The 23000-nt window shown below is 34.9% G+C and overlaps 1 protein-coding gene across 1 annotated transcript; it reads right to left on the bottom strand.

The window, feature by feature from the left end:
• Nucleotides 1-241: 241 nt before the first annotated feature.
• On the bottom strand, nt 242-21119 carry LOC133205782 (G2/mitotic-specific cyclin-B-like). Its single transcript, XM_061341653.1, has 10 exons — nt 21056-21119; nt 20476-20693; nt 18347-18440; nt 16366-16470; nt 16027-16181; nt 12434-12538; nt 7601-7756; nt 7168-7329; nt 2995-3234; nt 242-889 (listed from the first exon to the last, which is right to left on the bottom strand). The coding sequence occupies exons 2-10, from the start codon at nt 20671-20673 to the stop codon at nt 776-778; spliced, it is 1329 nt and encodes a 442-aa protein (XP_061197637.1). The 5' UTR covers nt 20674-20693; nt 21056-21119; the 3' UTR covers nt 242-775.
• Between the last annotated feature and the right edge of the window lie 1881 nt (nt 21120-23000).

Raw genomic sequence — 23000 nt, 5'->3', positions numbered from 1 at the left:
TTTTTCAATGAAAATTAATACACGATTGAAATGATATTCTATGAATTCAAAGCAATGTTTCAATTTCTGTATGTGCCAGCTAGCATACGTACCGTAATGTTTTAATTTTATATGGACACAACTTTAAAGCACTGATTCAACAAAATATGTAACAAACATCCATTTTTTATTTTGAAAGGTAACATAAAAAAAATTATAACATATGTATATTGCATATCAAAACAATTCAAAATCAATGAAAAAAAAAACCTTGTACAAATGTAGGAAAATAAGTGCAAGTAAACATATCAATCTAGTGATGAGCAAAAGGGCTCATATATGTATAATGCATTCAAATATTGTATAAAAAATTATATATTATTTACATCATGAAGCATTAGAGATCTTTGCAATACAATATCTAATATCAAATCTATGTTACTATGAATTCACTGCTATCTGAACTTTCCAGAATGTCATGCTATTCATTATTAGAACAAATAGTAGATTCTTTTATTAAGATATACTAAACTCTGTGAATTTGTTAACTGGATCTAATAACAATTATTTCAATATTTTAAATCCTAAATATTTTTTGTTAGTCTTTCATTCTCCTGTATTATTTTTTTTCTTTTGTTACAGAGAAGTCATTCTGTGCTACTAACAACCCCTATATCAGGTACTTGTTAAATCTCTCATCCTCCTTCTGGTGTTTTGCTGAGGAAACTGTCAGTCCTGACCCTTGAGATACTGTTCGATCTGACTCCTGACCCACTGGACATTACAATGACCCGGTCTAATTTTCCTCCTTCTCAGTCAGTTCCTGTAGTATGTCTTCAGGGTGGTTCTTTAGATTTGGGTGTTGGCTGATTCTGCAACATGATTCACTGGAGTACTTCACTTGGGCTCCCTAAAAAAAAGAAGAAAAAGGACCTGAATTCAAAATTAATACATGTATCCCTTTGTCTGCAGGTGCTCTGCTGAGCGAGGATAAACAAATGAGGAAAAATTGTTATGGATAAATTTGACAATCTTTTCATTACAAAACTAGAAATATGTCCATAGGACATGAATGCCCCAACTAAGGTTCATTAGTAGTGCAACATGAATAGAAATGTACCTTGCTTCTTTGTTTAAGATTAGGGTGAAAAACACTACATGTGGTCAAGGTCACAATTAAGAATTATGACATGGCTGAATAGTTCTCACCAATGTGTATTAATTAGTATATGATGTGTGATGAAATTATCTGAATGAATAGTTTCCTTGAAACTGAGTTTTAAATGCAACAAATAGTAAAGTCAAAAGTCATAGGCAAGGTTAAGAAAAAATATTAACACAGTTGATAAGCTCTCAACATTGTGTATCAGTGCATGTGCTTAGATGAAATAGATATCTTTTATAGTTTCTTGAGCTTATATAATGCAAAATGAAGAAAAGTAAGGTCCAGGTCTTACATTTTGGACACAGTTGAATAGTTTTCATCATTATGCACAGTATTATGCATTAATATAAAACTATCCTAAATAGTTTCTTTGAAACTAAGCAAAAAATTCTAATCAAAATAGTAAGGTCAAGGTCATAGTATAGGACAAATTTAAAAAATTAACACCGTTGAATAGCTGAATAGCTCTCACCAATATGTATCAGCATATGAAGTTTGATAAAAATATCCTGAACAGTTTCTTTGAAATTGAGACAACACAAATTTATAACAGTAAGGTTAAAGAGGAGGCCAAGGTCAAAAGAATTTTGATGCCGTTGAATAGCTCTCACCAATATGTATCAAATATATCTTGAATAGTTTCTTTGTAACTGGGCTAAATGTAAATTTTTTTTTTAAAAAGTGAGGTCAAGGTCAAAGGGAACGTTGAGGTCAAAAAACTTTGATGCAGTTGAATAGCAATAACCAAAATGTATCAGCACATGAACTTTGATAAAGATTTCTTTCTTTGTTTCTTTGAAACAAATGAAAATGCTAAATGAAAAATGTGATGGATGGAAAAACTGAAGGACAGAAGGAGAGAAAGATGGAAGATGGACATGACAAACAGTTAAACACTATATGCCCCTGTCATATGCATGCTGGGGCCAAAAAAAAACTTGTAGACAAACATGATTTGTCAAAAACCCCAGAATGTTATAATCACAACAGAAAAAAAATCCCTGCTTAGGACCAAAACTTCTGGGTCCAGGGCCATAAAACTTAGATGAAATCACTTTTGATCTCAGTCTCATTTTACAAAAGAAATAAATGGAAAAGTGAGACTGAAATCAAAAGTGAGCTAATCTAAGTTTTATGGCCCCAAAGCCTTTGCAATTTACAAAGCCAACTCCATAAACCACTGAGCTATCCAGAAGACAGAGTAACTGAACATTGCCATTAATGTTAAATTGATCTTCAATTGTTAAGATGTACTTTCATTTGAAAAAAAAAATGGCTTAATATTTCTTACCATCTCTAACTGCATGCATTCAGAGAACAAGACCTACAGTCTACCCATAAATGGAAACCAACATTAGTTAGTCCTTAATGAAGCAGTACTTTTTCATTACAGAGAATGCTGCATAAAAAACATTATGTGTGCAAATGATATTTGACATTGTGCATATCGAACTTGGATGCATGTGTATTTTATTTACCGCCTTTTGTGGAGAGCAGCTTTCACTTAATCAAGAACAATATCACTAAAAGGTCTTGTTATCAGTCACAAGAGTGGCTGATCTACTAAATGCTGAGAACCCTGCATAAGAATCATCTTGATTCAACTTGAAAAAATAACTCTGACCTTCAGCAAAACATTGAAATACTACACTTCACCAGTCAACAGTAAATATAGCCTGCTGTTAGGTTAAAGTTTGGGCAAAGTAACATGTGACAAATAACAATAAAGTTTTATCTTTACAGAATTTTTAAAAATGTAAGAATATGAAAGAAAAAGATGTACACCATCTCATTTGATTTTAAATAGAATAATAACTGTTTTGAAAGATAAAATCCCTATAACGGCTCACCTGAAATTTGCAGTCTGGAGCCTTTATCAACAGACTCAACATCTTCTTCATACAGGGAATGAGGTCCTTCTCTGCATATCTAGAGAAATAGGACAGACCCAGAGTCCAGCTGGGCTCCACAGGGACCAGGATCTTTCTGGCCAGACAAACAGCTGCTGAGGCCATCATGGAGGGCACACTGTAGACAAACTCATCTGAGACCAGGGTCAGGTCCAGGATATACTTGGTCATCTGTCTCATCTAGTAAACAGCAAAATGAAAGTCATGTAATGCTTTGTGCTATGTCAGAGATGTCTAAGTTAATATGACAAAAGGAAGCAATGCAATTTCTACTGTAAAATTATATTTTTTTGCTGGGTCAAATTTTCATGGTTTGAGTGAAAAATATTGGTTCATGGGTGCTGAGTTGTTATATATTTGAAATGTTTCATTTCGTGGGGGACATGAATTTGTGGGTCTCTTCATACCATGAAAACAAGAGAAATCAAAGCCCAACAAAAATTAGTGATTTTACAGTATGTTAAAATGTTCCAGTAAAATATGGCAAAATGAAGTCTTATCCAATTAATGCCTATGTTAGGCATGCCTATGTTAGAAATGTTCTTACTAGTAAAATATGGTAAAATGAACTAATGCAATGCTATGTTAGAAATGCTCCAGTAAACAATGGGAAATGAAATGACTATTTGTGTGCATCCTCAGTTGTAAAATATTTCACTTTCAAGGCTGCCATATACTAAATTTGCTTCAAAGTAGAATCTTTCCAATAAGCGATGTATGCATATATAATTATATTTTGATGCTTCCTCTTAAAGGGGCAAAGACACACTTGCATTGCTGTTTTGTATACAATTTGAATTTCTGTTTTTTTATTTGATCAAGATGTGTTTGTGAAACACTGATGCCCCTGTATGGCAACTTATATTGAAGGTTAAACTTTCTCAAATGCAAATCAAATACGAGGGGTGATCAAAAAGTTCGCGAACTAGTTGAATAACTTCCTTAAAAGAAATAAAATGAGGTTTCAGTGTTCATTACTTTTAAAGTAGTCCTCTCCAATTTTAATGCACATCTGCCATTGTTCTGTCCATGTGCGAATCACGTGATCCAGGTGGTCACGTGAATGCTTCGTAGTGGTCTGTTCACAGAAGCTAAGGGATTTTTCCGAGTCTTATATTTCTTACCATGCAAGTAATTTTTTATAACAAGAACAGACCATCTGTCAGAAATGGCCAAATCTCGGCAATAGGATGGGTGGATAAGGATATCCCTTCCCAGAATTAGCAAGGTGACCATCACAACCCGAGTCCTCTGTCTCAGGAGCGTCGATTATCCAATGTGGAAAAAGTATGGGCGCCTTCTTTTTTTCATATCTCATATGTTTGAAGTATAAAGTAAACGATATTTTAGGGATTTAATAATTATATTATTGCTCAGATTATCAACTATTTTTCTTACTGTAACTTGGTGATCTTTCAAAACAAATTGCTCAACTAAGGACACATCTTTTTACTGGCTTGCTTTCGCTGGTCAACAGAACAAACATCATTTTTAACCATCTCCCTGCCTTCACTAAAACATTCAATCCAATTACTGATTGAACTTCTGGTAAGTCTTTTGTCTTCATAAACCTTGTACAAATTATCATATTCTACTGCAAAGGAATTTCCGAGATATACATTAAACTTTACAGCCATTCGTTGCTCGAGTACGACTAAGTCAACCATTTTTTGTCACAAGTGACCTACATACTGAGGTCATTTTCACATTGTGACGTCACACACATGGAGCAAAACATTATTTAATATCTGCTATTTATAGAACATGTGTATGACTATGTGTGTGCCAAATTTCATTCTGATCTGAATTTTGGTTTTTTAAATAAAGAGATAGTTCGTGAACTTTTTGATCACCCCTCATATGTTGGTACCCAAAGTAAGGTCTTGCCTCGAGGAATATACCTGTGAAATATGAAAGCCCTAGCAGCAACCATTGAAAAGATATGGAAAAGGTTAAAGTTTTTCAAAAGCAAGTCAAACATCAAGATCAAGGTCAAAGTTAATGGTGCCCAAGGAAAGGCCTTCTCACAAGAAATGCACATATGAAATATGAAGGCCCTAGCACCAATCATTCAAAAGTTATGGTTTTTCAAAAGTAGGTCAAACTCCAAGGTCAAAGTTGTTGGTATCCAAAGTAAGGATTACAAACGTGAAGTATGAATGCCCCAACAACAACTGTTCAAAAGTAATGGCCAATGTTAAAGTTTTCCAAAAGAAGTCCAAGGTCAAGGTCAAGGGGCTATAATTGTTGGTATCCAAATACAGTGCTACCTCGGTATATTGCCCTCCGTTATATTGCCACCCTCACTTATTGCCAGGAAATTTCCAAGAACGGATTTTCCCCTGTGTTAATACACCCGTTATATTGCCAACCCCGCTTATTGCCATCCGCCACAGGTTTTGGGAAACAAAAGTTTAAATTATATAAGGAAAACCCTCGGTAACAATGCCAATTATCTAGCGCGTGTCGGTAATTTGGACAACACACCCATGCTTTGACAGTGGTTGCATGAAGTGTGACTGACTGAACAAGGAATTCAGCTAAATTAAAGATAATTGTTGTATAAAACTCAAAATTAGCAATGTCTTGGTGTTGTTTTTAAAAGATGGCAGTATTATTTCATCACAAATATGGAAAAATTTGAGAAGAGAAAGCAAACAAATTTAGATAAAAAAAATAATTGTACAACATTTTTTTTAAACTTCGATATTTGCTTATCACAGATAATTCACCTAACCATAATAAATGCAAAAATTCATTTTTGTCCACTTAGATCAACAGGCCATCATCTATAGATTGAAAGGAAAACCCATCTCTATTTTTAGACTACTATAATACCACACACGTGAAAATAGCTTCGTATTCTGTTTCAATATCAAACAGAATGGGAAGAGAAAGTACTCAGGTACTAGCAGATGTGAGAATTGATACATGTATACTATGTTAGCTTCATGAAGATTTAGACATGTACGTTTTAACTTATTAAGAAATTCTTAAGATTTGGACCATGACAAAAGAGCGTAAGATTAGAAAATTCATAAGTGTTTCAATATCCTCAGATTTTCATTTCAATTTAGTCAAAATTTTTGTAAACAAATTAATGACTTTTTCCGAAAGAAATGAAAGATGTGCTTAAATATACATGCATGTACACATGTGCACAAGCATGACATTTGATTGTAACTGAAATAATTAATACGTATTCATTTTGTTTTGATTGGCTTCAGGTAGGCTCATTGCATTCTAATTTATGACAGCACTCGTTATATTGCCACCCTCGCTTTAATGCCAAAATCTGTCTTGGACAAAAGTTGGCAATATAGCGAGGTAACACTGTAAAGGTCTTGTCACAAGGAATACACATGTGAAGTATAAAATCCCTAGCATTAACTGTTAAAAAGTTATGGCCAAGATTAAAGTTTTCAAAAAGTAGGTCAAACTCCAAGGTCAAGGTCAAAGAGTCAAAGTTCTTGGTATCCAAAGGAAGGTATTGTCACAAGGATTACACATGTGAAATATGAAAGCCCTACATGTAGCACCAACAGTCCAAAATTTATGGCTAAGGTTAAAGTTTTTCAAAATAAGGTCAAACTCCTTGGTCAAGGTCAAAGGGTCAAAGTTGTTGGTATTTAAAGGAATGTCTTCTCTCAAGAATTATACATGTGAAGTATGAAAGCCCTAGCTTCAACTGTTCAAAAGTTATGGTCAAGATTAAAGTTGGGTAAAATTTTGCAAAAAACTGAGTCAAACTCAAAGGTCAAGGTCAAAAGGTCAAATATGATGGTATCCAAAGAAAGGTCTTGTCAAGGAATACACATGTGAAATATAAATGCCATAGCTCCAACCAATCAAAAGTTACCAGGGCATAATAAAAATGTGTGATGAATATCTTACACAAAATGCTTGAGAGTCATTTGTCTGAGAACTAAGTGAAGATACTTATATATTGTTCAGCACTAGACTCAGTATTACTGTAAAACTGCTTTAATGAGAACCCTTTCTTTGCATTTCTTTGCATTGTTTGATAATCTTCATTTTAGTTACTAATTAGATTTATAGGCTTAGCTTAATAAATATAAACCCAACAAACCCCATATTTCCCTGATGTCCTACCTCTTTTGGCAGGTCACTCTCAATCAGGAGGAGTTTGTCCATAAAAACAGTGACATCCACAATATTGAGGTCAAAGTCAATTGTTTTTAGGATCTGTCTCTCCATTCTTAGGACTTGTTCCTTGTCATATGTGTTATCGGTCAGGTAACATAGGGTCTGCACCTGTTTATAAAATAAACCTAAAAGTCTCAGTAAGTTTTGCTAATGTCATAGAATCTTGAGGCACGTAATGAAAAACAACATTATAGTTGTGACTGTATATTTCTCAAGATATTTGACTACTGGAGTCATCTTGATAGAAAAAATTGTCACCAAATTGTTGATGACATTCATGTGAAAGACATTAGTTTTGATTTATCATGTTTGTTTATGACAACTTAAGCAATATCCTTAAATAAATTAATAAATTGAGAATTGAACACAAAGTACCCACCTCTGGGGCAAATCTTTCATTGTACTTAGCAGCAATCAGAAGACATGTGATGCCAACAAGTTGGAATGTGTTAAGAGGAATTCTGCGAAAAGTGAGGAATCGATCCACTAACTCGACAGTCAGGTGCAAGGTCTGCTGGGATAGCTCCTGGTGAACCTAACACATCAAAGACTTTTACAAATGACAAATATAGCATCAGAACTGTTGAAAACAGAGTGTATATGTAAGTATACAAGAGCGTAGAATGGTAGAGTTAGAACAGTAAGTGTATTAGAACATTTCATATGCTTTCCATCCTTAACAACTTGGAAGATCTAGCAGGAGGTGTAAAAGTCCGTAACTAAACAATATCTAGAGGCCCATAATGCTCAATTAGTCAATATGGCCCTGCTGTTCCTCAGCAGCAGATTTTATTTTGTTATATATCCCTATGTGAAACTTTGATCACCCATTGTGGCCCCACCCCACCCCAAGGACTCATGATCTGAAAAAAAAACTTCAATCTACACTACCTAAGGATGCTTCCATATCAATATGACTACCCATGGAAAAGTGAACTTCCTATATAGGCAGTTATTAGGCAGTTCTTTAGCAGTTTTGAAAATTTTAAGCAGTTTTCAAACAGTTTCGGGCAGTTTGGCTTTTTCTGTTCTTTTGTGACTGCTAGTGCCTTTGGAGTAAACAGTTTTCCTTAGCAGTTTTTAAGCATGCAGTAATCAGTTTCCCTAGCAGTTATATCTTGGTCGCCTATGCTTGAGAAGAAGACAGTTTTCCTAAGCAGTTTTGTAAGCAGTTTGTGAGCAGTTTCCTTGTACAATTTGTTTGGGTTCAAGAGAAATTTTAATGTTGGGCTCAATGATCAACAAATATAAACAACAGGAACCCAACAACAGGCCGCCAAAATTCAATTTTTGGCTGCCATGTTGTATTGTTGGACAAATGCTATAAAGCATCATGAAGAGGGAGCCTGCTGGCCACAAAGCTTTAGATTTATTGAAATAATGATGTAGACATTTAACAATTGGTAAGTACAATATATTTATTGATTTGTGGCCTTGTGGTGTTTGGATAAAGTGAATATTTGCTGTACTTTAGCAGTCAGGGGTGAGACTGAAATCCATCATTTCTGAAAAATGATGGATAATCGTCATATTTACTAACTACGTATTTTCGTCATTTTTGTCAATATGACTTACTATCGTCATATTTTCTTTTTCAACTTAATTCTTCTATCCTGGTTACATAAAAGCGAAATTTGAATTCACCGCTGAAAGAAGAGTGTTTACGCAAGTTTCATTTCATCTGGGTCACTAATTACTGCCGACCACGTGCATTAGAACATCAACATGGAAGGTGAAAGTTATTACTTAAGGAATAACTGTCTAATTTTTTGGATTCATGATGTGATCAATCGAGTGGCTTGCGTGATAATTTGCATAAACGCCGAAGGCATTTATGCATAAAATTATCACGCAAGCCAATCGATTGATCATCATCATGAATCCAAAAAATCTGACAGTTATTCCTTATATTTACATGCTCCTGATTCTGCAAATTCCCATGCTAATAGCCCCGCTTCTGTCTCTATTTGTCCCGCCCCGCAAGTGATTTTTTTTAACCGCCTATCGATGAACCAGTAGATTTATGTAGAAATAAAGTATTTTACAATTTGTAATTTTATCTCGGACAAAGACATTGGAAATGTAAATATTAAGTGGTAAAATGTCGAATTTTGGTAGAACTAATTTGCCATTTTTACATGGCTTTTAGCCCTATAAAAACATATAGTACACCGTCTGGAAGAATATGTACTTGTAGAGAAAAGTCTCGACAAAAAGTTAAAGCCATAAAAAAGTAGTGCGCCGCGTAAAACAAGCGAGATATTTCAGTGCGCCCAGACCCTCCATTTTGAAAAAAGACAGAATATCGTCATTTTCGTCTTCTTTCCTATTTAATGCAAATAAATTGACCAATAACTCTTCCACTCTTATTTTTGCTTGGGAAATTTGTACTGTCAACATAACCAGTATTGAAGTCAACTGTATTTAAGAGAAATGAAGTTTGTTTACGATGTTTTTTTTGTCCTTTTTTCGGTTGGTGGATCTAACATTTTTCAAAGAGAGGTAACTTGGTATTCTAGAAACACTCTAAATTTTTATGACTGCATGTTTTTCGTCATTTTCTTAAAAATGATGAGTTTAAGTCATAATAAAAATTTTATTTTATGACTAAAAATCGTCATTTTAAAAATGACGGATTTCAGTCTCACCCCTGACTGCTGATTATAATAAAAGATGCATAAAACAGTGTTTGATACTTTTTAAACATTTCAGAAATCTCTAATTGTTTGACTGTGGTATACAATTGTACAAAATACAATAAATTAAAATGTAACAAGCATTTCTGATATAGGTAGATCTATTATAATTGCATATTATTTCAGGCTGGATAATAGGAAATGTCCTCCTGACTAATTAGTATTTATGTTGTAAAAGGGAAATAGATAAGCAGTATATAATAGTTTACTGGAAGTCCACTAGCAGTTAGCAAAAACTGCCTAAATAACTGCTAAGAAACTGCCTATTAACTGCTAAGAAACTGCCTGTAAACTGCTTGCGAACTGGTTACGAACTGGTAAGTCTAAGAAAACTGCTTATAGATTACAAAAGGATTGAAAGCAATTTGTTTATCCATTAGCAGTCTAGGGAAGGTTAAGTAACTGCTCCAGAACTGCTAAAAAGTTCAAATGGTTAAAGCTAAGAAACTGCTAAATAACTGCCTTCCACTTTGCCATGGGTAATCACGGCTTTGCTATTCTTGAAAAGAAGACTTTTAAAGATGTTCTTCCATATATTCCTTTGTAAAATGTTGATTCCCCCTTTGTGGCCCAACACTACCCCACAGGTCATGATTATGGAAAAATTGAGTCTACATTACCTGAGGATGCTTCCATATCAATAGGACTAATCATGACTTTGCTGTTCTTGAGAAAAACATTTTTAATCTATACATTCCTCTGTAAAAGCTTGATCCCCTATTGTACCCCATCCAACCCCAGGGAGTCATGATTTGAACAATCTTGAATCTACACTACCTGAGGATGCTTCCAAATCAATATGACTAATCATGGCATTGCTGTTCTTGAGAATAAGATTTTTGAGGATTTTTTTCCTATATATTCCTATGTAAAACTTTATTCTGCCATTGTGGCCCTACCCTACCCCCCTGGATCATGAATTGAACAAATTTCAATCTACAGTATAATGAAACTTTCACATAAGTTTCATCTTTTCTGGTTTTTGAGAAGAAGTCTTTTAAAAGATGCCACCAAAATTTCACAAATTCTTGATAATTATCTCCCCTTGAAAGAAGCCCTGAACAAACTTGAATCCCCATTCATCCAAGGATGCCTTGTGGTAAGTTTGGTTGAAATAGGCCCAGTGGTTCTGGAGAAGAAGTCAAAAATGTGAATATAGTTGACAGAAGGACAGAGGGAAGACAGACAAAATGTGATCAGAAATGCTCACTTGAGCTCTCAGTTTAGGTGAGCTAAAAAAAAGAACCATTATTAATTTTAGAAAAAAATGTGAAATTTCTTTTTTTAAAAATTAAAACAGAATGTAAATATACAACAAACAAGAGCACCATGGGCCACAATGCTCACCTGAGTAACTATGGCTCTTCTGTTCTTCATCAGCAGATTTTTCCCTACATATTCTTATGTAGAACTTTGCTCACATATTATGACCTCACCCTACCCATGGGGTCATGATTTGAACAAACTTCAATATACACCACCTGAGGATGCTTGCATATAAATACGAGTAATCATGGCTTTGCTGTTCCTGAGAAGAAGACTTTTAAAGATTTTTTCCTATGTATTCCTCTATAAAACTTTGATTGCCCATTATGGCCCCATCCTACTCCCAGGGGCCATGTTTTGAACAAATTTGAATTTATACTGTCTGAGAATGATTTCCTGTAAATATTACTGACCATTGCTTTGCTGTTCTTGAGATAAAGAATTTTAAAGATATTTCCTACATATTAGTATGCATAACTTTGATCCCCTGTTGTGGCACCACCCTACCCCCAGGGTTCATGATTTGAACAAACTTGAGTCTACACTACTTGAGGAAGTTTCTGTAATAATATGACTGGTAATGGCTTTGCTGTTCATGAGAAGAAGATTTTGAAATATATTTCCTATATATTCCTATGTAAAACTTTAATCTGCCATTGTGGCCCCAACCTATCCCCTTGGGTCATGATTTGAACAAATTTGAATCTACAGTATGCAATGAAGCTTTCACATAAGTTTCATCTTTTCTGGCCCAGTGGTTTTTAAGACGATGATTTTTAAAAGATGCCACCAAATTTTCATGAATTCTTAACTATCTCCCCTTAAAAGAGGGTGTTGCACTTTAATTGAACAAACTTGAATCCCCTTCACCCATGAATGCTTTGTGGGTAAGTTTGGTTGAAATTGGCCCAGTGGTTCTGAAGAAGTTGAAAATGTGAAAAGTTTACAGACAACACATAACACACGACAGATGTACCTGGACTTGTGTGAACCATACTGTCAGTATATGGATACGGTTACCTGTACTTGTATGAACCAGTATCTCAGTTTGTGGATAACTTGACTTGTATGAATCAGTCTGTCAGTATGTAGATACCTGGATGTGTATGAGCCAGTCAGTGTCAGTATGTGGATACCAGAACTTCTACGAATCAGACTGTCAGTATGTGGATAGCTTGACTTTTATGAACCAGTCTGTCAGAATGCAGATACCTGGACTTGTATGAACCAGTGTGTCAGTTTGTGGATACCTGGACTTGTATGAACCAGTCTGTCAGTATGCTCCTCATCTGAGGGGTAACTTCCCCACTGTTGTTTAGAAAGTTATCAGGGTAGATAAATCTTCTCTCCAGGAACTGATACAGAAAACACAACATCATAAATTATATCAATATTCAATAAATTATACATTCTTACTCTTTACTTTTTATATTTACATGTTCAGTAACCAATAATTTTCTCTGCTGTGCAAATCATATAAAATAGGGAAAGGGAACTATTTTAATACATTTGTTGTGGTTTCAGGATTGAATTTCTTTTTTGAACCACCATTACCTTAACACTTCATATTGGCCTTAGAATCTTGAGAGAATATTTTCATATTATGGTGTTTAAGAGCCATTCTCTGTAATGACTTGAACTTTTATATAGGAGCTGTGGCACGTATAGTCTCAGAATTTCTCCAAACTCTCTATGATAAAAGTCTTTGATACCTTAAACTCAAATCAGGCAAAAATTGGTTGCTATGTGTCATGGTTTCCATAGCAACACGTCCTAAAGTTTGAAAAATGGCATTTTTCAACATGTTCAGAGTCCCACAATTAACGTTTGCGGCAAAGCAAAGAAGTGGCAATGACTGTTTCTGAAAGTTGAAGGTCTGATGTCTTAAATGTTTGATAAACATGTTTGGTAAACCAGCTATTATATACGTTACTATGGAAACAAAGTATTCAAAAGTAATAATTCTGTTCATTTAATTTTAAAAAGTCATACACTTAAGAAGAAAAACAATTATAGCTAGAAATGCAAGCAAATAATAGACAAAAGATCCTTGAAACATATGCCAAGGTTGAAGTATGATATTTCTTTTGGGTTGGCAATGGTTGCCATAGTTTTAATACTACGAAGGGATTTTTAATTTGTTCTCTTAGGTTTTCAATCTTATCCTATCTTTTTAAAAAACATATTTCTATATAACTGATGATCAATTTTTACAGGCGTTGGTGTGACCCTAATTTTCACATTTCAAAAATTTCAAATTTAATTCTTTAAATAGAGCGTTGCTATGGAAATTAGCCGAAAAAATATGCATAAAAATGTGAAAAATATTATGTTTCCTTGGATACATGCCCTTGTATGTAGATTCCCAAAACTTTTATGATTGATATTTATGAACAACTAACCTGACTTTCAATTTTGACTACCACCCAATCACTAACTGGATGCAAAAAGCTGGCACATAGGGTTTATTATTAATATAAAATTAACACTAGAAATATGTCCATAGGACATGAATGCCCCGCCAAGGGTATATGAGTAATGCAACATTTTAACACAAATTGAGAAAAGTGAGGTCAAGGTCAAAGGAAAGGTCAAGGTCAAAAAATATTGCTGCAGTTGAATAGCTTACATCAGTATGTATCAGCATATGACGTTTGATTCAGAAACTAATTTAAGAAAAGTGAGGTCAAGATCAAAGGAAAGGTCAAGATCAAAAAATGTTGATGTAGTTGAAAAGGTTACATCAGTATGTATTAGCATATGAAGTTTGATGAAAATATTATGAATGGTTTCTTTAAAACTGAGCTAAACACTAATTTAAGAAAAGTGAGGTCAAGGTCAAAGGAAAGGTCAAAGTCAAAAAATATTGATGCAGTTGAATAGCTCTCATCAGTATGTATCAGCATATGAAGTTTGACACTAATTTAAGAAAAGTGAGGTCAAGGTCAAAGGAAAGGTCAAGGTCAAAAAATGTTGATGCAGTTGAAAAGGTTACATCAGTATGTATTAGCATATGAAGTTTGATGAAAATATTATGAATGGTTTCTTTAAAACTGAGCTAAACACTAATTTAAGAAAAGTGAGGTCAAGGTCAAAGGAAAGGTCAAGGTCAAAAAATATTGATGCAGTTGAATAGCTCTCATCAGTATGTATCAGCATATGAAGTTTGAAACTAATTTAAGAAAAGTGAGGTCAAGGTCAAAGGAAAGGTCAAGGTCAAAAAATGTTGATGCAGTTGAATAGCTCTCATCAGTATGTATCAGCATATGAAGTTTGATAACACTATCTTGAATGGTATCTTTAAAACTGAGCTAAAAACTTATTTAAGAAAAGTGAGGTCAAGGTCAAAGGAAAGGTCAAGGTAAAAAATATTGATGCAGTTGAATAGCTCTCATCAGTATGTATCAGCATATGAAATTTGTTAAAAATATCTTGAATGGTTTCATTAAAACAGAGCTAAACATTAATTTAAGAAAAGTGAGGTCAAGGTCAAAATAAAGGTCAAGGTCAAAAAAATGTTGATGCAATTGAATAGCTTACATCAGTATGTATCAACATATGAAGTTTGATTACACTATCTTGAATGGTATCTTTAAAACTGAGCTAAACACTAATTTAAGAAAAGTGAGGTCAAGGTCAAAGGAAAGGTCAAGGTCAAAAAATGTTGATGCAGTTGCATAGCCCTCATCAATATCTATCAGCATATGAAGTTTGATAAAAATATCTTGGATAGTTTCTTTGAAACTGAGCTTTGAACAGAGCTAAACGCAAAGTGTGACGGAAGGACAGACGGAAGGACGGGAGGACAGAAGGACGGAAGGACGGAAGACGGACATGACAAACACTATATGCCCCGGCCATATTCATGGCGGGGCATAAAAATCGAACATTTTCACTTCTTGGTAACCATAGCAACAGTGTTGTATTTTTCAACAAACTTTATCAATATATGATATTCAACTTTAGCTCTACCAGATAAGTACTATTAGAGGTTAGTCAAATAGTATGTTTCTTGATTAAATGGTAAGTAAATTCCTAAAGCAGCAAAAATATATCACTTTAAACAACTAGTATGTTGTTTCCATGGTAACACTACAGAAAAACAATTAATTCCAATTTTTCTTATGTTGTCGGTGTTGCAAAGTCCTAAGGATGTGTATGTGCCCGTCATGAATTTTATTGTTTTTCCTCAAGATAGTAGCATTAACCCAATCATAGCAACAGATTTTGCATGGTAACACTGTGTTACCATGGCAACCATGAAATTTATTTTTAGAATAATATTCCCAATACCTGATTACTTAAGGTCATATATTTTTTATTGTTTTTCTTAAGTTGTTGATTGAGTTTGATCATGTAACATCTATCATTTGTGAATATTGAGCATTTTTCAGCATTTTTCAGCATCTAAAATGTATTCCAAATGTACCCATGGTTACCACTTACTTAGAGATAAATTCTAAATAGTTTCTTTATAGCATAAGTGGCAACAAGGTGTCATGCTTTTGTGAGAATGGTTTGTTTGTTTTTCTTAGTCTTTATTAAGGCTTAATAAAGATTGAAAGTAGCTGAAAATCTCAATTTTTTCAACTTTTCTGGCTGTTACCATGGCAACCAAGACACATAGCAACGAAATTTTGTTTGATATATGTTTCTGGTGTCAAGTTGTAATAATGGGCAAAGTTTCATCAAAATCAGTGACCATGCGTGGCAAAGAAGTTTAAGTGGTTACAGAGAATCGCTATTAAACACAAATTTAATATGCAGATACTCTGATTCAAACTACATGGCTAATAAGAGTTTTGATGTGAATGTTTTGTTTCTGATAGAGGCAATTGCTTACTTGAAGGTACTCATATATATCCTCTGCATAGTCAGGATTGTTGAATGGACCCTCAAGTTTGTTCTGAATTTCCTGGATTTCTTTTGGGATCTTCACCTGGACTTCACGGATTTTTTCTAAAGGGTCAACAAAATCAATGTCCATGGGTAGGAAGTCTATAAACAGTCAAAAACATGTTTGAATGTGAATCTGCGAAAAAAATAACATTCTGGAATTCAATGATTGAGTTTTTTTTGTATAATAGTTCTTTATAGTGTGTGCCCCTTAATATTATCCCCATTCCCCCAGCCCATATAGATGTTAAAGAGGAATGTTGGATGCAGACAAACACCCACTCACCATCATCCATTACAGCCAGGGGCTCTGGGTTGTTGACACTAAACACAGCCTTCTGAAGGGACTTCCCCTTCTTCAATAATCCTCCTTTTTTGGCCCATAATGAATCTGCAGACAAAAAAAGAAAACAACCCCAAAACATAGGAAATCAAAAATTACAGAACTCATCTCAATGACGTTGTCTATGAGTTAAGGCAAAGTCTGATACCAAACAAATGTTCTGGTAGTGTGCATCCATAGATGCAAAATTTATGCAATTTTGGTCTGGTTAGGATTTAATGGACTTGCTCTAAAAAAATTTATGTTCAATCATCTGGAAAATGTAAGTAAGATTTAGCATCTATAGCAAGTCTCACACTGGTAGTGTACATCCCTAGATGCATCATCCATGAAAGTCTGGGCCAGGTAGGGCTTATATTTACATGGGAATGGACCTGCTCCAAAATTTGACCTGATCACTCATATGGAAAATCTAGCTCAGATCCAGCATCCAAGTGTGGTACTGTCCATCCCTGGATGCATCATCCATGCAAGTTTTGTCAAGGTAGGGCTTAAAGTTACCTGGGAATGGACCTGCTCCAAAAACTTTAACCTAGTCACTCATCTGGATAAGCTTGGTCAGATCCAGCATCCGTAGCAAGTGTGGCAGTATCCATCCCTAGATGCATCATCGATGCCAGTTTGGTCAAGGTAGAGCTTATAGTTACTTGGGAATGGACATACTCCAAAAAGTTTAACCTGGTCACTCATGTGGAAAATCTAGGCCAGATCCTGCATCCGAAGCAAGTCTGGTGTCCATCCCTAGATGCACCATCGATGCCAGTTTGGTCCAGGTAGGGCTTATATATACTTGGGAATGGACATGCTCCAAAACTTTAACCTGGTCACTCATGTGGTAAATCTAGGTCAGATCCAGCATCTGAAGCAAGTGTGGTAGTGTCGATCCCTAGATGCATCATCGAAGCAAGTTTGGTCAAGGTAGGGCTTATATTTACTTGGGGATGGACCTGCTCCAAAAACTTTAACCTGGTCACTCATGTGGAAAATCTAGGTCAGATCCAGCATCTGAAGCAAGTGTGGAGTGTCCATTCCTAGATGCATCATTGAAACAAGTTTGGTCCAGCTTCCGAAGCAAGTGTGGTGGTAGTGTCCATCCCTAGATGCATCATCGATGCAAGTTTGGTCCAGATAGGGTTTATAGTTACTTAGGAATGGACCTGCTCCAAAAACTTTAACATGGTCACTCATGTGGAAAATCTAGGTCAAATCCAGCATCCAAAGCAAGTGTGGTAGTGTCCATCCCTAGATGCATCATCCATGCAAGTTTGATCGAGGTAGGCTTATAGTTACTTGGGAATGGACTTGCTCCAGGATGCTGAGTAAATTCAATGATAAATTGTAAAGCACAGAAATGTTATTATAGGTACCCCAATATCTCCCATGATACTTTCCTCCCAGAGAACAGTGAAGTTCTAATAAACCACTTGTATTTTTTTGTTGTCAAAAAGTAACCAGCAGAAAAAGAGTGTGCCAAACAAGGACTTGCTAACCATGCTGGTACTTTAACCAATGAATTACTAAGCCTATGTATCCAATTCTTATTAAACTATCAAACATTTCTGAAGTACTGAAGATGGAGCAATGTACAATGTTACAACCAGGAAATGATATTTATCATATAATACAAAATATCTTGTTTTTATCATAAGATAAAATATACAGATGTTTGTTTGATGTGAACTTGATGCTTGTTTTATTTGAACTTTACCATCAATAAAATAGCTAGCACATGTATACTTATCATGATCATCTAAATAAAGTTGGATTCTTTTTTAAGTTTTCTCTTTTTCTTATTTTTTTCCTTTTAGGTTGAATGATTAAAAGCCTTCAATATTTTTCTTTTGTTGTGACCTGATAATGGATACATGTAGCTTAAAAAATTTACCAGACAATTTCTCGACTTTAAATAAGTTGTAAGGCTTACCTGATGTGGCCTTGACCTTCTGGTTTCCTCCTTTGCTGTACTGCTGGGCATTGATTCTGTCCCTCAGTGCTACTTTCTCCTTGACCTTGTCACTCTGTTGAACATATCATATTTAACCTTTGACATAAAGTACATTTGGTTATTACATCTTATTCACATGAAAGTAACAATAATTCTTTTTAATTATAAATTAAAGTCATACATGGCATATTTTTGATAAGTTCAGACTAACTAAAATTAAAAAGATCTTTCTATTTGTGTCATTACTTTATATAAAGATGTGACTTTCCCGTAAATTACACAATTTAAATCAATTGCGTTTCATAGATATTAAAAATTTAAAACAATAACCGTTTTTTTTAGTGACTCCGCATTTAAATATCAGACACAGTTTAAAGTCAATTTAACTATAGAAACGTGGGGTTATTCAAGTTCAAAATTGGTGAAAATTTTAATCTGAATGTAAACAACAAATATCATGTTCATCTACTCATAATTTCGGTTTTTTTTGTTTTTTTAGCTCAGATACGCCATATATAGCTTTAACTTGTCACAACATGACTTTCAAGTGGTGTAAAGAAATTTGGATAAAACTTTTCTAAATAGCTGAAAAAAATCCTGAATAATACTTCTTGGTTTATATATACCTACAACCAAAAAACACAAAATATGTATAATATTTAATAAGTAAAGCCCCCTGACCCCTCCTCCTTATAAAAGGTTGTTAACTACCTCCAATAAGGTATATATTTCAGTATGACTTTTGATCATTCATTACACCCACCTGTGACCACCACCACAATTCCAACATACTGTACCTCTACATATGGCAGACATTTCCATATATACATATAATTTTTGGTAACTGTGACATGAGCAATTCTAAATGAACAGATATTTTCTTATATGTGATAGTTTGTTTGACCTGTCCTTACCATTGAAGATGTTGACCTAAAAATTTTCCCTGTTAAACCAATTTTACATTCTTTGAATGATCTCTTTTTGACTGTAATAAGTGTTTTTCTTTCATCTTGTGACCTGATACAAAATTATTCAACTGCTATGCTTGTATAGGTACCGGGTATTTTTTTTTTGGTTTTAAATTTCCTGTTTTCTAAGATATAATTACATATAAGATGTAATTCCTTTCATTTCACACTGTCATGGCCTTTAACAGGGTTTAATCATAAATTGACATACATCTATTTTCTTCTTTGAATTTTATGTCTCCCTTTGACAAAAAGAGGTTTGCAACAGTAGGTCAGTATGGTAGATAGTAGACCACGTGTTGTCCAATCAATACCCTAAGGACCCTTCGCTTGCAAGACATTAAACTTGGTTCACTGGTACCCACTAAGGATAGATGATCCCTATTTGATTTTGAGTTCACAGAGTTAAAGGTCAGCTACTCGGTATACAGGAAGGCATTTGTAACAGAGATGTGTATATGCCTTTAAGCTTGGAATTGAACCAAGTACCTCTGGCATCCAGGTCCAGTGCTCTACCGACTGAGCTAAAGGGTTAACCCACTAGCCCAAGCTAGTAGGATGCCGTGTATCTTACACTACCTGTACCACACTGTCTGCTTAATATCCAAAATGTGAATTAATGCTTGACATGACAGATATCAATCTAGATGCACCCTTAGATCAAAGTTCAGGGATTAAATTACTCCGGCCAAAGGATGATATTGTCTGTTCAAAATCTTGAGAACCCTTGGCATGACAGACATCAAACTTGGTTCACTGGTATACTCTCAGAAGCAGATGATACCTATTTATTTTTGGATCAAAGGTCATAGGCCAGGGATTTAACTACTCTGGACATAAGAATATGATCATCAGCTCAATATCTTGAGAACCTTTTGCTTGACAGAAATAAGAATTGGTCCCTCCCCCAAGGAGTTGATCAACTCTATTGATATTGAGGTCACAAGGTCAAAGGTCTTTAGAACCTTTTGTCTATGTAATAAAACTTAGTATTGTGGCTACCTCTGATAAGTACAGATAACTCATATTTCTCAGTATCATAACAGACATTCTAAATTTAAAAATCGACCCTTTTTATTTTTGCTATACAGGGGCACATATTGTTCAATTATTTCTTATTTTCTCCTGATTTCCTTTTACCTGTGACAGATGTTTGCCTTTGACCTCCCCTCTGTTTAAGGGACTGACATCCATCCTTTCCAAATGATTTTCCTTTTTAGTGGACTGCATCTCAAATGGCAGGTTCTCCTTATTGCTCTCCAAATGGGACAGCATTCTTTGCTTACCACCAACATTCCGCTGCTGTTGAGTTTGGCTGACTGCAACAGAAGCAGCCATCTTAGCAGTCGAAAAGGATGCTGAAAAAATTTAACATAACAAGGACAATGTCTCTTTTGTTAGTCGTAGGCCCTAATTTTTTTTTCTAAAGGATTGGCGATTCCATCCCTCCCACATTCACACACTTGTATAGCAATATGATTTAGGCTAGACAAAAATAATGAATTAAATAACATATGCAATATCTCAAATACGATCTCTGATTCATTTATACAGTATCAATTTCAGTATAAATATTGATCTCAATAAATCTCAAATCTTGAATGACAACGGAGAAGAAAACAAGTTACAATGTAGTTTCACTTTGTGCCCGTCACTGGCGTCAGTAAGTTTATTATGACCGTGAACCTATGTCCAATATCTCAATCACAAAAATACTTACACTTGACGACTATTTCAGTATCTGCAATTTAAAAAGGATCGCCTCTCGCTTCTAGGCAAAACAAATCATACAGATCACTATTTACAGTAATCGCTTTGTTTAAATACAGGGTTCCTGTCACGTGATGTGTGAAAAGTTGGCTACGTTCGATTTACATTCCTGAAACAATGACGAAGACCTACCTCGATTTAATAATACAGAAATACATAGACATGAAGACGAATTTCTTATATGCATTCAATACTTTCACTCTAAGTTCCTTAATATCACCACAAAGCATTATTAAACTTGTTAAAGTTAACAACTGGTAAAAGTAGACTTACATGTATAGCATTCTGCAATAATTAAGCAGTGGTGGATTGGGGTCGGGGGCTATCGCCCATTTAGGCAATATGTTTGGAAAAAAAATTGCTCTAAAACTCATAGTACCTACAAATATTACAAGTTTTTGTTGTCGTTTAATTTTTTAAAGTCCACAACCCCTCCCAACTCGTTAACCAGCACCTATTAAAAGGATAGAAAATAAGCACCGCCTTCAAATTTACCTGGCCTGCGAACCCCTATCAGTCATTTGAAACTGCATGTGCAAGATGTATTAGTGGTGACTTTAAGCATGTTAAGTGGCGGATCCAGGAATTTCATAACGGGGGGGGGGGGGGGTGGGGGTAGTAATTTATGTACTAAACTGGACTAAACTGAAGGTAAATGCTTGTTATACAAACAAAATTTCAACAACAAAAAAAAATCAAATGGAGATGGGAGCGGCGCGCCAGCGCTGGATCTGCCTTTGACTTTTAACTAAGCCATTTTTTTTTTCAAAGATTAATACCGTATATATAGCAAACTTTTATTAAATCTGCTCGAAACACACACGAAGTAAGTGTTTCGTGTTGGACACTTTCTTTTGTTTTAATCGTAAAAAATGTTATAGTAGGGAACACGTGGAAGTGGAAAATCTCCACGCCCCAACGTTGGTTCCTGTTGTCATTTAACATTTTAAAAAAGTATAGGCTTCAACCCCCCACCCCCACCCCCACCCCCGTCCCCCCCCCCCGCCCCCGTGGAATTTCCAGGATGCGCCCCTGTAATTAATTTGTTGGTTTTGATTATGAAAAGTTCGGACAATGTGGATGTGTCTTGAAGTATGTTACAATTTACTTCTCCTCTTGCAGCCCGATTCAGTCAAAATCACCACTGGACTTCCCATAAAGTTTATTGGGTGGTGGTGGTGGTGGGTCTTATAGGATTTATTTTATCAAGACTTTCTTAATTTTGTGAGGGGTGATATGAGGCACTGGTTGTCCCCCTCCCACCCACTCCTGATTTAAAACAGCAAATATTATGTTTTTTGCAATACACGATATTTAGCTCTGAATTTGCCGACATCATAGGAATTTGATGCATAGAAATTTTTGAAAGACAGAAACATTACCGGGAAATTCAAGTTTTGGTATCAATTTACATTCTCTTGATATTTTTGTACTTTATTCTCCATTATCTGTTCCGACTAGAAATCTTTTTCATAATTTTTAGTACTAATATTTCCCAATGAAAAAATATGCATATCTAAAATCTCGCCCAGTTATAATAAATTAAATCATTCTTCCGATCCTTGTGTAGCGATCTCTGTGAGCGGATCAAAGGATCTGATTTTAATCAGATTAAAAATAAATGGTCTTCTCGGGTCTTTCCGGCAGAGCGCTTAAAGGAAAGACCCAAGATGGTGTTGTTCTCTTCTTTTGTTAAGAATTCACATTAAAGAAGAAATAATTGCATTTCCTAAATATACTAACGCACATAAAAGACAAAAAGAAAACATTTTTTGCAAGATTTAATATCAAAGATCACAAAAAGGTAACTGGCGTTATAGATTTTTATCTTGAACAAGTTGTTACTAAACCAACACATATAACAGCTACATCACAATCAACAATTGATCTTTTCT

Source organism: Saccostrea echinata, unplaced genomic scaffold (genome assembly GCF_033153115.1).
Source record: "Saccostrea echinata isolate AGI-Se365-2 ecotype Australia unplaced genomic scaffold, CSIRO_AGI_Sech_v1 ptg000054l, whole genome shotgun sequence".
Lineage (NCBI taxonomy): Eukaryota > Metazoa > Mollusca > Bivalvia > Ostreida > Ostreidae > Saccostrea > Saccostrea echinata.
Note: the sequence above shows the minus strand (reverse complement) of the source record. Positions and strands in the feature narration are given on the sequence as shown.